At 48.1% G+C, this 17155-nt stretch overlaps 1 protein-coding gene across 1 annotated transcript in view; it reads left to right on the top strand.

The window, feature by feature from the left end:
- Window positions 1–17155, top strand: part of STK38 (serine/threonine kinase 38) — a 395034-nt gene that overhangs the window by 198194 nt on the left and 179685 nt on the right. The window contains exon 9 of the mRNA XM_086923099.1: window positions 14290–14407. Within this exon, the coding sequence (XP_086779225.1) occupies window positions 14290–14407 (118 nt within the window). The remainder of the gene's footprint in view (window positions 1–14289; window positions 14408–17155) is intronic.

Raw genomic sequence — 17155 nt, forward strand, 5'->3', positions numbered from 1 at the left:
TGCAGGTGTTCGGCGGCTGTGAGGGTGTCGTCTGTGTTGGTCATGATGCGGATGGTGTTTCTGTAGCAGTTCGGTCTGCACTCCTTCTCAAGTAGTGAAAAAAGGATTTGAAAACGGTTGTTCCCCCTTGTGCGATGGAAAGTAACCCTGGGGAATTCGGAGTGCTTTCGAGTGATTGAAGCATATACATAATTTGTATTTTAAAGTGGGTGGCATCCCTCAAATACCCGCGTGCGATGGTGCGTCTCACACACCTGCGCTTGCCCACAATCAGTAAATAATACGCAGACCATGACTCACAATATATCCCGCTTGCACTCAGGTTACCGTTTTTCCAAGACTGCAACCCAATTTTTCCCAAACCACACTGCACTCTCTTCCAACACTGCGCACTCCACTCTGCCCACACTGCACTCCACTCTCTCCACACTGCACTCCACTCTCTCCACACTGCACTCCACTCTCTCCACACTGCACTCCACTCTCTCCACACTGCACTCCACTCTCTCCACACTGCACTCCACTCTTTCCACACTGCACTCCACTCTTTCCACACTGCACTCCACTCTACCTCACACTGCACACCACTCTCTCCTACACTGCATTCTCTCCCACACTGCACTCCACTCTCTCCACACTGCACACCACTCTCTCCACACTGCACTCCACTCTCTCCACACTGCACTCCACTCTCTCCCACACTGCACTCCACTCTCTCCCACACTGCACTCCACTCTCTCCCACACTGCACTCCACTCTCTCCCACACTGCACTCCACTCTCTCCCACACTGCACTCCACTCTCTCCCACACTGCACTCCACTCTCTCCCACACTGCACTCCACTCTCTCCCACACTGCACTCCACTCTCTCCCACACTGCACTCCACTCTCTCCCACACTGCACTCCACTCTCTCCCACACTGCACTCCACTCTCCCCCACACTGCACTCCACTCTCCCCCACACTGCACTCCACTCTCCCCCACACTGCACTCCACTCTCCCCCACACTGCACTCCACTCTCTCCCACACTGCACTCCACTCTCTCCACACTGCACTCTCTCCACACTGCACTCTCTCCCACACTGCACTCCACCTCTCCCACACTGCACTCCACTCTCTCCCACACTGCACTCCACTCTCTCCCACACTGCACTCCACTCTCTCCCACACTGCACTCCACTCTCTCCCACACTGCACTCCACTCTCTCCCACACTGCACTCCACTCTCTCCCACACTGCACTCCACTCTCCCCCACACTGCACTCCACTCTCCCCCACACTGCACTCCACTCTCCCCCACACTGCACTCCACTCTCCCCCACACTGCACTCCACTCTCTCCCACACTGCACTCCACTCTCTCCACACTGCACTCCACTCTCTCCACACTGCACTCTCTCCACACTGCACTCCACTCTCTCCCACACTGCACTCCACTCTCTCCCACACTGCTCTCCACTCTCTCCCACACTGCACTCCACTCTCACCACACTGCACTCCACTCTCACCACACTGCACTCCACTCTCTCCACACTGCACTCCACTCTCTCCACACTGCACTTCTCTCTCCCACACTGCACTCCACGCTCCCCCACACTGCACTCCACGCTCCCCCACACTGCACTCCACGCTCCCCCACACTGCACTCCACTCTCCCCCACACTGCACTCCACTCTCCCCCACACTGCACTCCACTCTCCCCCACACTGCACTCCACTCTCCCCCACACTGCACTCCACTCTCCCCCACACTGCACTCTCCCCCACACTGCACTCCACTCTCCCCCACACTGCACTCCACTCTCCCACACTTCACTACATCGCTCCGTGCTCATGCCCTCCTTAACTACTGTCCATGTCAGTCACTTCCCCCAGGCCACTATCTACACCTGTAGTAACTCCGACCCCTCCCGCCCTTTAAGACATTACTTCATCAGTCAGTTCTGCTTCCCTCCTGGATGCTTTCCGTCTATTCTAGCCCGTCTATTCTAGCCCCTTCCCTCGCCTCCCCTCAGCTTTTTAAACTGCAGTCCGCCAGCATCTTACTCCTCCCTGCCCAGCAGTCCTCAGCCGCAGTCCTCGCGTCCGCCCCCTCCTTCCCGTGCTGTAGTGCATACCTGCTCCTCTCCAGGTTGCAGTGGGCGCCCCTCCCACTCCTTCTATATACTCCTTCCTGTAGCGCATATAATACCTTCCCTGGGCTGCACCTATCGCTCCCGCCGCTTCAGCCTATTCTTCTTCTTTCCCAGCGGCCTTAAATGACGACCATAACTGCTCTCTTCAGCTCCAGTACATCCATTATTTCCCCCCTGATGCAGCCCTGCCCCTACCTCCCCTCCCTCGCCTTTATGTAGTCCTTCCCAGCACTCACTTCGTTCCTCCTCTTTCTCAGGTTCCCTACCTGCTCTCTCCAGGATGCTGCTCCTGCCCCGGTCCCACCTTGCCAGCAAGGATGCTCTGAGCTTGGATGCTTCCCACAATTCACCTCCCCTCTGCATCCAGGAGTAGGAACCGTCCAATCAGAAGGCTGCTTCTTTCTGGTCCAGTCTAGCAGTATCGGGTGAGGCAGAGTCGGGCGAGACCGATAGGCCGTGAGTGGGAAGCTCAGGTCCTCTGTCCCCTGCTCCTCCTATCTCTTTTTTTGCATTACGTGTTGCAGCAAAAGCACCCCTCCTGGCCGACCCCATTCCACTGACACAACCCTTAATGTAAATATCCAATGCGAACCTTTCCGTCCAGCTATTCTCAGTGGACATACACGAGCAACAGAAACGCAGGAGCTGAAGCCGGCGCGCTCCTGCGGCCTCCTACGAAGATCCGTACGCCATCTTTCCCCATATTTAGGGCTTGCCTGGCGTAGCGAGCCTTATTGTCGCTGTGTTGCCTCCCCCAGTGGTACAGACCGGTGCACTAGCAGACACTGATCTGTGAACGCGCGAGCCGCAGGGAACGCCAAGGTGCACGCTCACGGCGTCACGCTCCTGCCCTCCCTGACCATAATAATTTCATCCATTAAGGATGGGTCGAAGTTTTTATGTTTGCAAAGCCAGTCTACGGATTTGTTCAGAAGGTCTGACCAAGACTTTCTCTGGCCCCCAGCTAGGTTTGGGACACCAGTCAGGACTAGCACATAGGGACTAGAGGCAGGTGGTAAGTTCAAGACATCGATATTGGTATTTGTGTTTTGGTTTCTAAGGCACTCTGTAGTGTCATTAATACGGTTGGCCACAGTGATGCCCGACTGGGACTGATTATAGTTGGCACTTCCTATACCCAAGTTCAAGTTACTTATAGTGTCTAGTTTTGACATAACCTGATTGTCTCGCCCAGTGGGGGCAGGGTTGGGCGCAAAACAATCACCTCAATACCCGCAAGATGCACCTGAGGTAGCAAAGGGGGTATCTGTGGGGGGAGTGATGCTAGATGGTTGCGTCTCACTGTCTGACTCACCGCTACAAATGTTTTCAATATAGTTGGGTTCCCCTCCCCTGCATTAGTAAAAACATTATTCGGCTTTTCCCCACTAAGCTTATCCATAGCTAAATTCAGGTGCATCAATTTCCCCCACAGCAAATCAAAGTTCTTAACATTCACCTCCTTTATGCATTCCAGCCTTGTTTCAAACCCTTCCGTTACAAAATCTGAGGATGCAGTACCCACATCAGCCACATTGCAACTGTTCTTTGGGGTATCATTTGTCTGTGTTGCAACAGAGATTGTAGTCACTGTCACATTGACTTCCGAACTATTCGTAGATGCCTCATTATTGATGTTTTTAGGTTTCGATTTAGACTTAGTGTTTGTAGTAATAGCAGCATTTTTCCTCCTTTTAGCTGGTTGAGCTGCTAATTTGTGGTGTCTGGAGGATTTTTCAGCATTTCCCCGGGTATTGGTAGAAGGCGCACCTAGGCCAAGTGTATTCAAAAGGTCCAGTGGTGACTAGGTTGGCAAAGGTGGACTCAGAGTACTGAGGCTAGCTATTGCCGATGGTATTTTTACTGTGTCTGGTATATTAAGATCGGTTTGACCCCCCCCACCCCCCCACCCCCATCGACAGACATAACGAATACAGTAGGATCCAGGGACAGTCTTCTTTCTGTCATCTGAATCTCATGCGTCAGCAGAGACTCTGCCCTTACGATAGTCATCCAGAGTTCCGGCTGCCCCTCTCTGCCTACTCATTGTGCAGCAAGGACTGCCAATTGACCTTGATATAACTATATAAAACCCACAGACAGCACGGTAGAATCAATTATAGCAGGGTGCTTCTTGTTACCTTGCATGTAGGTGATCCTCCTGAGTCCGAGAACCAAAGGGGGTGGCCCTGCCCAGCCTCCTTAGGTCCTTAGACGGGCCTGCCCTTGGTCCGGGCTTCGTCCGGTGATGTCCCGCGGGGGAGAGGCAGCGCTATATGCGCAGTGACACGCCTCCCCCTCACTCGCTGCAGCTGGGGGTGAAAGTTGGCACTCTTGGAGTTGTAGTCCTCCTCCCGAGTGCAGAGTGCAGGCGGCGGCGGTGGAGCAGTTTTGACCCTGGGACCTCGTCTCACCAGGGCGGCACAAAACAATCCAGCTGTTCTGGAAGGTGCATGGAATGACAGGTGATGTCAGCACCACGACGGTATCCGCAGAAGCAAAAAGGGACCTATTATGACTGGTCTTTTGAAAAGTATAATGAAAAAAAAAAAAGAGTATGACTAGGTATTGGCCCCTATTTTACAAATACATAAAGTATACCAATGGTCCAATATGCTTAGGTTGTGTGAGAAAAATATTAATTGGAAAAATAATAGTAGATGGAAGTACTTTTAAAGAGATAATTTTGTATAATTTATCGCTAAACTTTTATGAATGTTTTAACTGTGGCTTTTATGATTTTAATATGACTTGAAATCGAATAAAGTATATTCTGATACTGATTCTGACTACCCAGAGAATCCATTTTAGCAGCCTTATAATAAGAAATGATTGAGGTTCTTGATACCGGTTCATAACTCACTGTGCTATATTAGAAGTGTTTATGAACTGCAAGTAATAAAAGGATCAATGTGTGAAAAGCTGAACCCATTTACCTTTCGACATAAAATAAAAATGTCATCTCTAGTTTCACAATGTCTTTTTTTACAGGAGACACATTAACCCTTTGTGCTACTTTGTGTCAAAGGTGTGAATAGAGAAAACACAGACCTCTGCAGCAAGTGCATTAACCACCAGATTTATCTAACCATTATTATTATTCCCTAAGATTTACTGGGCACACAAAGCTCTTTGCTGCAGGTGCCTTAACCCAATATTACATTTTAAAATGCAGCCTTTTCCACCAGTTTAGGCAGAACAGATGTACATGTCACGGTTCAACCTTTTGTCAACTTTTTTGTGGCAGAGTTCTTAAAAAATAAATGTGTAAGTTGACTGAGACTGCTTTTTATGGCGAAGCCCCCTTTTTTTCCCCACACAAATACCCAACATACTGACACAGAATCATAGTCTGCAGACGTAAACATACTCACCCTACGTATGGCTGGAAAGGCATACCATCCACAGGCCTACCCTCCACCTAACTCAGCCTTCCTAACATTCTATTAGGAATTATTTTGGCGCTGGTTAACGAATCTTGGAAAAACAAAAGGAGTTAGGTCCTTGGCGGGACTGAGGGGGGGGGGGGCTGGACCGTAGTACTATTCAGACAAAGGAGTGCCTGAACCCTCAATTCTTGAAATGGCAATTATTTGAAAAAGACCAAGTGCAAATTAATGAAACCTGGTGAGGTACTTTTATGTATACCCATCACTCATATTTTATACTTTTTTTGTAGGATTGCTTTTTAAGACAGAAATAGATGCACTTTTACACCATCACAATAACTGAACAATAATGACTGCAAATTAATCAAAAAAGAAACATCGGATCAACACAGAACATTACACATTAAATTATTCATTTCATCAATGTTTACAAATCAATTCCTGTTTTAAGACAACCATAGCAAAGTGAAAGACAAGAGCACAAACTGTGTATTCTTTTTGACAAAGTCACTTAATGATATGATTGGCTCTTGTAGATATGCCGATGCGTTTCAGGTTCGGGTAACGAGTTTTCGAACCCTCATCAGGGCTTTTAGTTGTCTGTGTGAAACACAAAAAACAATAAAGCTTTGTTGAGAACCTGTGTGCCTCGGGGCTACCTATCATAATCAGAAGAATCATAAGGGAAATGTACCTGTATGTATCAGGCTCGCTAATTCCAATGGTGGACCTAGGGGACGACGCTTGAGGTTTTACTTCTACAGTGAGTGAAGCAAAGACTGTATGAGGCATTTTGGCGATACTGTCTCTTTACAGGCAATCAAGTGCATGTAAATTAATTCTACCTACCTCTATGTGCACCGTCCGGCGCCTCTTAGAGGGAGAAGGTTGTGGTCACTATTTCAAGAATCCTAGTTGGGAAAACAAGAGGAAGTTGTTGTACTATTATGTTAGCTTTTCAGCAAGTAGATAATTGTTCGTTAAAATGGCCCTGTACCTTGCGTCTTCATCCTGAATTGGGAAGACGATTTGGGTCTCTATCATTCAATGGCGGGTTTATTTGTAACCTGGCGGGGATTAAAGCACTTGTAAGTACAGACACTTGGTATTGGTTATGAACGCCAGCATGGATGTTAGGCGAAGTCTGTTTTCCAGGCGTTTTTGCGTATAACTTTCCTATGCGTCGCTCTATCGCTCGTGGCGCACTGTATGGGAAGATGTTGGAACATAAATGCGGGGACCGCTGGAAAAAAATCAGCGGAAGCTAGTCTTGCCAAAATAAGTCAACCAGCGAAAAACGCTCGTTCTTACCTGAATCAATACATTCAATGTCTGCAGTGCGAGGCTTCCAAACGAATGCCTGACGACTCGCGGGGGCCATCTTGTCTCATTTAAACACACGTGAGTTACGCGGCATTGTGGGACATGTAGTCCCATACCGTGTACTGTGAAAACTTACATATTGGGTGATATTCGTTTAAGAGTTGGACTCACTGCGATATCCACGCGGATCTACTAGTTACTTGTGGCTTCAAAATTATTAGATCGACTCAATTAAGAAGCTGGTATGGGTGCCATGAACTGGGACCAACTTATATAATTCATGTAGGTGGGGAGGGGCATAAACATGTACAACTTCAAATGTGTGTGCTTCAATAACTTGAAGGTGAGAGTCTGATTCAAAGTAGGCTATTGTCGAAAAAAGGATACAATCAGATCCTTGATAATTCAGACATACTATTTAAACCTGTGAGTGTGCTATTAAATTTGAGAATTAAGTATGCTTCCTTTTGTAATAACGCCTTGTCAACATCCGCTGGGCGCTGCACTGTACCAATTGTAAAAAGTACTGACCATTTGAAATCAAGTTCAGTATGAGATTTCTCCATGAAGTGTTCCACCATGGGAGCAGTTAGGACTTTCTTTTTAATTCGAGACCTTTGCTGACTGATGCGTAGGTTGACTTGCTGATTCGTTTTGCCAATATAGATCTTTTGGCACGGGCAAGTGATGACATATATAACATTTTTGGTCTTACAGTTGGAAAAACCAGAGTGCTTCCACTTGACCCCCTGATGCTCAAATTCGTTTCCTTCAATTGTGCTAGAGCACGCAACACAATTGCCGCATCTGTGGTGTCCATCGATTGGTTTCATATTCCAACAAGACAGAATGTCATGTTTAGCTTTTGGCAGCGCTACATCAGCCCTCACGATTTGCTGTCCAATGCTTGTTGTTAACGAATCTTGGCAAATTTTTCAAAACTGGTGGGGCGCTCCAGGCCGCTCCTATCCTGAAAGTATCGGGTTGATTCGTGAAGCGGGCCGAGAAAAAAGGGGCTTCCGAAAACATGTTTTCCCCATGCAATTTTCCATAGGAACCATTCATCGCGGCTACAGCCCGAACTGCTGAACTGAATTACACCAAATTTGGCAAAGAGGTAGTCCTTGGTTCAGACTCGTGCCTTTTGCTTAAATGTTATAGTTCCTGAGAAAATCACAATTAAAATCACATATATATCTATGGCCGCGCGGGATCCGCGCACCCTGCCGAGTACGAGCTGTATTCTAATTGGTTGTCAACACTCCAAATCGGGAAGTGTTGGCAGCCATCTTGCGCCTCGGTAGAACCGAGGCAGAAGAAACCGAATAAAAAAACGTGCAAAACGCTAAAAGGGGGCAGGATAGAAACACCCCTCCCCCTAGTCCTGCTCAGGGAGTCCCACAAGGACCCCCAAGGCCCCCCAAAATGCTTTTTTTTAACAAAAATAAATCCTCAAAATCCGCGCAGGGTGCGCGGATACTGCCGATGAGAAAAAGAAAAAAAACGAAGCGCTGGCTCCCTCGCTATATTAGTTATTAGCCCCTGGAGGGGCCAAATCCCGGGGGCAATTAAATAATTTAGGTGGGGTGCCCAAAGGGACCCCCAGGGACTGCTACCCCCTGGGGCTTTATTACAAATTGTGTGGGGGGCTCATAGCCACCCCTCACCTGGGGACCGCCACCCCTGAGGCTTGTAACATAAGAGGGTGGGGGGCTCAAAGACCCCTTCAAGCCCCGGGGACCGCCACCCCAGGGCTTTTGGTTCAAATAAGGAAACCTGTGTGGGGGGCGCTTGAGGCCCCCCGCATGCCCCAAGGACCGCTACCTCCCCGGGGCACTAAGGTTTTAATTTGGGGGTCCATTATGGACCCCCAAGATCCGGGGACCACCACCCCCCGGGGCTTTTCAAATGGTGGGAGGGGGTCCACTCCACGGGGCCCCCTCCTGGAGCCCTTTATGGCCCTGGGGACCGCCACCCCCCCCAGGGCTGGCTCCGGGCCATAATAGGCCTCAGGAGGGGGGCCACATAGGCCTCCCTCCAAAAAAGAAATTTTAAAAAATGGTCAGGCCCTGGGGATGTGGTCCCTGGGGCAAGAGTGGCCCGGAGCGGGGCCACGCTGCCCCCCTCCCAAATTATGAATGTCATTTTTTAATAAAAAAGAAAAACAAAGGAAAGGCCGGCCTCAGTGTATGGGGTCCCTGGGGCCATAATGGCCAGAGGAGGGGGGCCACGCAGCCCCCCTCCAAAACATTTTCCAAAAATGCCCATGCCCCGGGGGGAAGGCCCTGGGGAGTGGGGTCCCCAGGGCCAAAAAGTTAGAAAAAGAAGGGGGGGCTACACAGCCCCCCTTCTTAAAAGAAAAGACAGGCAGCATGCCGGAGGCCACGCCCCCTTCTTGCAGCACTCAGCAAACGCGCCCCTTGGCGTGTTTGCAGATGGGGAACAAATTCCTGTTGAATACTGGGGGTCCCTGGGGGTCAACTAGGCCACCAGGAACCTCCATTATGCACCAGGGGGCTGCGTTGCAGAGAGGTGTTCAGAGGCCACACCCCTTTTTACACCTCTCTGCAACGCAGCTCTGTGGTGCTTACTGGAGGTAGCTGGTGGGCTAGTTGCACCCCAGGGACCCTCAGTATTCAAGGGGAGTTAATCCCCCAATTTAAAACGCTCCACGAGGCACGTTTGCACAGTGGTGAAAGGAGGGGGCGGCCTGAGTTTACATGTGTGCAAACACACCCATTGGCGCGGTTTAAGTTGAGGAATTAATTCCTTGTCAATTCTGAGGGTCCCTGGAGGCCAACTAGCCCACCAGGAACCTCCAGTAAGTGCCACAGAGCTGCTTTGCAGAGTGTTGTAAAAAGGGGCGTGTTTTCTGAACACCTCTACAACTCTGCTCCCTGGCACATACTGGAGGTACCTGGTGGGCTAGTTCGACTCCAGGGACCCACAGGATTGAGGAGGAATTAATTCTCTAATTTAAAACGCGCCACAGGCCACGCCCCCTTCCTTCACCACTGTGCAAATACGTCCCGTGGCACGCTTTAAGTTGGAGAATTAATTCTCTTTCAATACTGAGGGTCCCTGAGGGTCAAATATCCCAAGAGGTATCTCCAGTATGCGCCAGGGAGCTACGTTGCAGACAGGTGTTCAGAGGCCACGCTCTTTTTTACACCTCTCTGCAACGCAGCTCTTTGGCGCTTATTGGAGGTACCTAGTGGGCTAGTTTGACCCTAGGGACCCTCTGGATTCAAGGGGACTTCGTCTCCCAACTTAGAAAGGCCACAGGGCGCGTGTACACAGTGGTGAAGGGAGGGGATGGGGATGGGGCCTGAGGTTCGCCCTGTGGCGCGTTTTAAGTTGGGGAAAAAATTCTCCTTCAATCCTGAGGGTCCCTGGGGGCCAACTAGCCCACCAGATGCTTCCAGTAAACGGGATGGTGTTGGAAAGTGGCTCTATATATACTGGACCGAAGTAAAATCAGCCGAACTACGAATTACGATTTACTCACCTGTTATCAGGAGAGATCTCAGTGCTGCATGTTTTAGCCCAGTACCGATCCTAAAAAGTAACTCTAACCGTACTCACCAGTAACTTGAATTTGCTAACATTGACTGGTTTCACTTGGAAATTCTTCTAAGTGTGGAGTTTTGGAACTTTAAAATATTCCTCTAAAATCAGCCGAACTATGAATTCCGATTTACTCACCTGTTATCAGGAGAGAACCCAGTGCTGCATCTTTTAGTCCAGCACTAACCCTGAAAAGTAATTCTAACCTTACTTACCAGTAACTTGTATTTCCTTCCGTAGGAAACCATTGTCTGGTTTTCACCAGAAAAGTTTCTAAGTGTCTATTTTCATAAACTACAAATATTCCTTAAAAATCGCCTGTATGACATAAACGCATTCTTTCAACTGTTTACAGAAGATGCACCAGTGCTGGTTCCAACATCCACCACTGTGTAAGAAAAAGTAACGCTAACCTACTACTTACCTGCTAAGTGAATTTCCTCCCATAGGATAACATTGGTGATTCTATGTGAAAAAGTTTCTCAACTTTTAAAATACAATAATAATCCTTAAAAATCACTACTGTAACCAAAACGCTATTACTCAACTGTTTACAGGAGATGTCCCAGGACTGAATCTAGGATCCAGTCCTGTGGTTTTGAAAAGTAATCCATAAATTAACTAAATGCATTTAACTAGAAATCCCCATTGAGCTCAATGTTGCATTGTGTTTGAGATTGTGTTGCCCATTGCAACAACTGTAACTACTGTACAAAAGTCTATTGCCTATTTGGAAAGTATTTAAGTATATTTTGTCATGTAATGTATAATGTAATTATAATGTAATTTAAAAAGTAAAATATCTAAAAATAAATACTTTACAAAAGTAGTAAATCAGTATAAAAAAATATATAACCATTAATACATTTAAAATTTGTCATTTATAAAACCTTTGAAATTCACAGAAAAAACCATAGGTTTCAGACATGTTCTAGTTAGGAATTAGCATTTAAAAAACCTTCGAAATTCACTGAAAAAACCATAGGTTTCAGACATGTTATAGTTAGGAATTAGCATTTAAAAAACCTTGGAAATTCACTGAAAAAACCATAGGTTTTAGGGGTGTTATAGTTAGCTGGACATTTCACTCGTACAAAACCATTGAAATTCCTCCGTTATAGATAGTTCTACCAAGTATAACTCGCACGCCCGCAATCCACTGCTGATGATGTCACATATTGCAACATTCATGACATGGCCAGTGACCTCACTGATGACCTCACTGATGACCTCACTGATGACCTCACTGATGACCTCACTGATGACCTCACTGATGACATCTTAAATGACATCACCACAGCAGTGGATTGCAGGCGCGCGAGTTATACTTTGTACAACTAACTGTAACAGAGGAATTTCAATGGTTTTGTACGAGTGAAATGTCCAGCTAACTATAACACCCCTAAAACCTAGAAATGGCCTGTGCATTAAATAGTAAACTTAATTTGGGTATCTTCACTGAAAGCTTTGAGACAGTGGTTTCCTTCTGGTTTAGGACCATTTCAGTACCAATCTGTAAATCACTGATCCTAAGAATTAGGTTTTGTAAAGAATGTGTCCGCTCAAAGTAAAATGCTTTAAAACATTTTTTTTTTACCTTATTTACAGAGTCTCTCTCCCAATCACCTCGAGAAAAATATACGGTCCACAGAAAGACTGCTGCACAGTGATAATCCAGCGGATCGCTAAAGTCTCCATAACTCGCCCCTATATGTCTATTTGTCCTTCAGACAAAAGAGTAACTACATCTACTAGTCCCCCAATATACCAACATGGCTCAGGCGTTGAGCGTTATGAATTCCCCATCCTGGAGTCCATTATACTGAGTTAGTTTGCCATAGTTGGTTTCCGTTATATTCAGTTAGGAATTTATATCCTCGCAATATTACAGTACAGTGCCAGTTTCACCCATTACACCCATTTAACAACATCCTGAACAGTTGTCCTTTTGCCAGTTTAGCACATTAGAACAACTTTCCAGTATGCGTTTTAGCACATTGTTCAATATCCATTAATTTAAGTTAACATTATGTCCTGATAACACATCATAGTGAGTTTTCTTTATACACAGTTATACACAGTTAACATTTCATTGCCAATTTCATTTTGGATATCTGGCATGTCCTTGACAGTCTGGATGATGATAAGTTTTCCATTATAATCAGTAATTCATGGCCATTGAATTTGTCTGGTTAGCACCTGTTAGTTAATTTCCATTAAGTTCAGTTCATACATCATTGCCATAACTCGTAAACCTACTTGGAACATCATGACTAGTTGACATTATAATCGGCTAGTGCTTCAACCGTTAGCCAAGTCTCAAATGATGACTAGGTGTCTACTCCCTTGCAAAGTGGGGGTGATGCAAGAAAGATAGCCACAATTCAAAATTTCACCTAACAATGACATGGCACAGTACATGTCCTCCTATTAACCCTCCTATGCAGAAGCATACTTCAGAAACATGACAAAAAAGGATTGGCAAAGCTAGTAGGTCTCATCTACACGGAGTAGTGGGGTTGTCACTGTATTTTTAGCAGTGTTGTACAGCAGAGCAGCTGCTGTGCAGCATGGCTGAAAGTTTTTTAAATAGTGCTGTGATGTGGCCATTGTTGGTTGCATCAAAGCACTTTTTTGATTGATAGTGGTGAGAGCAAATGCAGGAGGTAACACGGAAGGCAGAGGGTGAGGGAAAAAAGCACTATGATGTGTCCAGCAGTATACTCATCATTGTGTTATTTATGGTGGGTGTGGTGGCCAACGTAAACAGAGCAGGAGGGAGGTTAACGCACACAATGGAAGGAAGGAGGGAGGGTGAGTGGTGGTGGGGCAAGCAAACACAGACAGTGGAAGGCGGGAGGGTGAGTGGCGGTGGAGCAAGCCATCAGTGACCAGGGAAGAAGGGTGGATGAGTGGAGGCGGGGCGAGCCAACTCGAACAACAGAAGGAGAGAGGAAGTGGGGCAAGCCAACCCAGAGAATAAACAGGGGGAGTGAGAATGTTTCTCTGAGGGAAAGAGGAAGGGTGTCGGCATGCCAACATAGACTACAAAAGGAGGGAGGAAGGGAGGGTGAGGGCAAGCTAACATGGACAACACATGGAAGAAGGGTGGGGGCAAGCCAACCCAGAGAATGAATGGGGGAGGGAGAATGTGTCGTGGTGGTAAGCCAACATGGACAATAAATGGCCGGAGGGTGTAGGGGCCATAAAACACAGACAATGAACCGATGGTGGGGAGGAGGGCAGTGGGAACCAACAACCAGGGAGGAGTGCGGGGTTGGAGGGGGGGAAGAAATACACAAGGGAGCCAGCCCAAAAAAGTAGCACCTGAAAAATGAGCTGTACTCCAGGTGAGGGGCAAACACACGATGAGGAAGGAAGCCTATGGCAGCTGACCAATAAGAAGCAAGCAAATGGCGGTGGCAATGAAGCCAAGCAATGATAAGCAATGGTTGGTCTGTAAGCACACTGATGGAAAGAAAAGGTGTCAAAGAGGCAGCGCATGCAGTCTAGACAAGCTGCAAACTTGTAATTATGCCTCACTAGCATGGAACATTAAAATACTTCCTATCCACCTTAAAAAATAAAAACATGTAAAATCGTATCCAAAAATACAGCTTACTGCTAACCTGCTATGCTACCCAAAAGCTTCAGCTCTACAATACAGTATGCAACTTTTGACACTAACAATTGAGAATTTCTTTGCCTCATAGGTCTACATAATGTTTGCTGAGGTGGCTCACTTGGATTTCCACTGACTCTTCTATAAAGCAGTACCTTCCTCAGCATAAAGTGACAAGCTACACTTTTTGTGCCTAAAGGCACCTGAGATATCCACATTTCGTATGCTTCATCTGTCTTTCTTCATTTGTAGGCATTTTCTACAGTCGGAACTCCAGATTATATTGCACCAGAAGTATTCATGCAAACTGGCTATAACAAGTTATGTGACTGGTGGTCGCTTGGAGTGATCATGTATGAGATGTTAATTGGTAAGTCAACAATGCTAAAGTGAGGCATGTGATACTTTTCAGAAAGCATATTTAATGTTTAACTTGTGCATACATGAATTTACGCAGGAATGCTATTTCTACCCGTGAAGCATATATTCAAAATTAACTTGAGTTTATGCATGCAATGAATATTAAAATATACTTATTTTATTAGAGCTGCTTGGGTAAAATGGCTGGAAGTTTGGTTATACTGTTTTGTTACAATGCCTTGGTTTAGCCATGAATACTAGCTTCTTGGCACCAAGGCATATGGTTAAACAGAGAACCCTGAAATAGCCGAATATTTCTTCAATTTCCTTCGGATGTCAAACAAGAACGCAAATTCTTCACAATACTGTACTAGTTGATCTATTGCTACTATCTTTCAATTCTAATTCTATGTTAGAGGCATGTGGGCTGCTGAATTCATATCTGTGCATAGATCGCCGCCTAGTGTTGGGTCCGGATGATTGCACATTGTTGTCCTGGAAGAGTCTTCGAAGTATCACGAGATAGGTGGCTCCTCCCCTGGACTACAGTGCGCATGGGCATCGACTCCATTCCCAGATTGTTTTTTTCCGCCATTGGTTTCGGATGTGTTCGGTTCCCTCTGTCGGAATCGATAGTTGTTAACTTACTTTGTTTAAGACCAAAAGGTCTTTAGGACTTGCGTCGGTATTGTCTCTCGTTCGGGTTCGTAATTTCCTCGGCTCCGAACTGACATTGCCCTTCCGCGTGCTTTCGGCGCGAACGGGCCTATTCGACGCTCCTACCTCTTCCATCATGGAACGAAGTCCATTTAAACGGTGCCCGGTGTGTGCCTCGAAGTATCCGCATATCGATGTACACCCGGTGTGCAACAAGTGCTTGTCGCCGGACCACGACGAGGCCAAGTGTATGGCCTGTTCCAAGTTCCGGTCCAAAAAGACACTCAAGCTCCGCCGAGCTGCACGCCTGGAGGCCCAGCGATCTGCACCACCTCCTACGGACATCTTCGACGCTGAGGATGTCGAGGACGACGCTATCCAGGAGATCACGGAATCTTACCCAGCGTCGGAGGTCGAGGACGACTACGACGCGGAGGACGAGGATTTCGGTGAAGTCGTCGAGGAGGTAGGGGACGACGACGGGGCCCTTGCCACCGTAGAGGATAGCTCGGACGAGGAGCTTCCTCAGACTGACTCCGGGGCCATCCGCCATGATGAGGCCCAGGTCGAGGGATCGCCTTCGGGCCTTACCCAAGACCTTGATTCACGTTCCACGGCCCCGCCTTCCGGCCCGGCCACGGACATTGATACGGCGCCACTCCCGGTGCCGCCAAAACCGAAAGTGAAACCAACGGTCTCGACGCCAGACGTCTCGAAACCGAAAGCACGGATCCCGCTGGTCGGGTCGAACACTTCGGAGGCCTCGGCGCCGAAGAAATCCAAGATGGCCGTCGAGCTCAAGAGCCACGCCAAAATGGCCGACCCAAAGGCTACTGTATCGAAGCCGAAGGTTAAAGGATCCGACGCAGCTGCATCGGCGCCGAAGACGGTTGACGCAAGTAAGGGTCGACTCGATCCCAAAAAGAAGGTCGACGACCATAAGAAGTCCACTCTCGACCCGAAGAAGCGGCAGGACGACCCCAAGTCCCTCACTGCCTCACTTCCACTCGACAAGGCCAAGGGGGCAACGGCATCGACGCCGAAGAGCGCATCGTCGGTCGCCACCCCGAAACCAGCTGTAAAAGACTCTCTCGAGCCGGCGCGTCCCTCCGCCTCGTTCACTAAGAAGGTGACGGAGTCCCTTCAACGGATTAGGGAGGGGACCGCAGCAGTCGAGCCAAAGGACCCTGTGCCGCCCAAGCCTCTAGAAAAACCGGCGAAGGCGCCAACGCCGATTCTCTTCACCTTGCCACCGAAGACGGCGCCGAAAGCTTTCGCAGCAAAATCAGGGGCCGGAGTACCCGTGAAGGTGTCTTCGACGCCGAAGTCAGCGTTGGTGGTCCCCGGCCCACGGCCACGGCAACTGACGGAAGAAGAGCGTCAAGAAGTTTTCATCGACGCCAACACGGGCAGGCTCTCTCCTCAAGAGAAAGATCACCCCAGAACCACAATTAGAGCCTTACAAGATTCCACTTAAAAGAAAGATGGACTCTGCTGGTGCCTCTGCCCTTATGGAGCCCGTGTCACCACAAGCTCAAGAACTTTCACCCACTCATTCCCATGTTGAGGAAGGTGATGGCAACGACGAGGATGAGTATAGCTACCCCGTCTACTCAGACCCAGAGGATGTGACTGAACCATGGTCTGCAGGTGGCGATTCAGGGGACCCGCATTCAGGGCAGGAGCCTCAGCTTTTCTCAGCCAAAACTTCCCCAACTGAGGACTCTGCGGCCTTCAATGCCCTCATTGAGAGGGCGGCAGCCAATCACGACGTCGACCTCCATGCTGACCCAGTGGACGTCGACTTCCTCTTTGACACCTTTTCGGTCTCTGAAAAAACTGTAAAAACTCTGCCGATGCTGAAAGGGGTGTTGAAACATGCGGCTGAGGTGTTCAAAGAGCCCACCCGGGCAAGAGTCATCAACCCACGAATCGACAAGAAGTACAAGGCAGCGCCCACTGATCCTACTTATATCAAAGGACAGTTGCCTCTGGATTCCCTGGTTGTCTCCAATGCACGCAAGCGAGCCAACTCACAGACTACGGGTGATGCTCCTCCCCCAGATAAGGAATCAAAAGTCTTTGAGGCTTCTGGGAAGAG

This window comes from Lissotriton vulgaris, chromosome 5 (genome assembly GCF_964263255.1).
Source record: "Lissotriton vulgaris chromosome 5, aLisVul1.2, whole genome shotgun sequence".
In the NCBI taxonomy this organism is placed as follows: Eukaryota; Metazoa; Chordata; class Amphibia; order Caudata; family Salamandridae; genus Lissotriton; species Lissotriton vulgaris.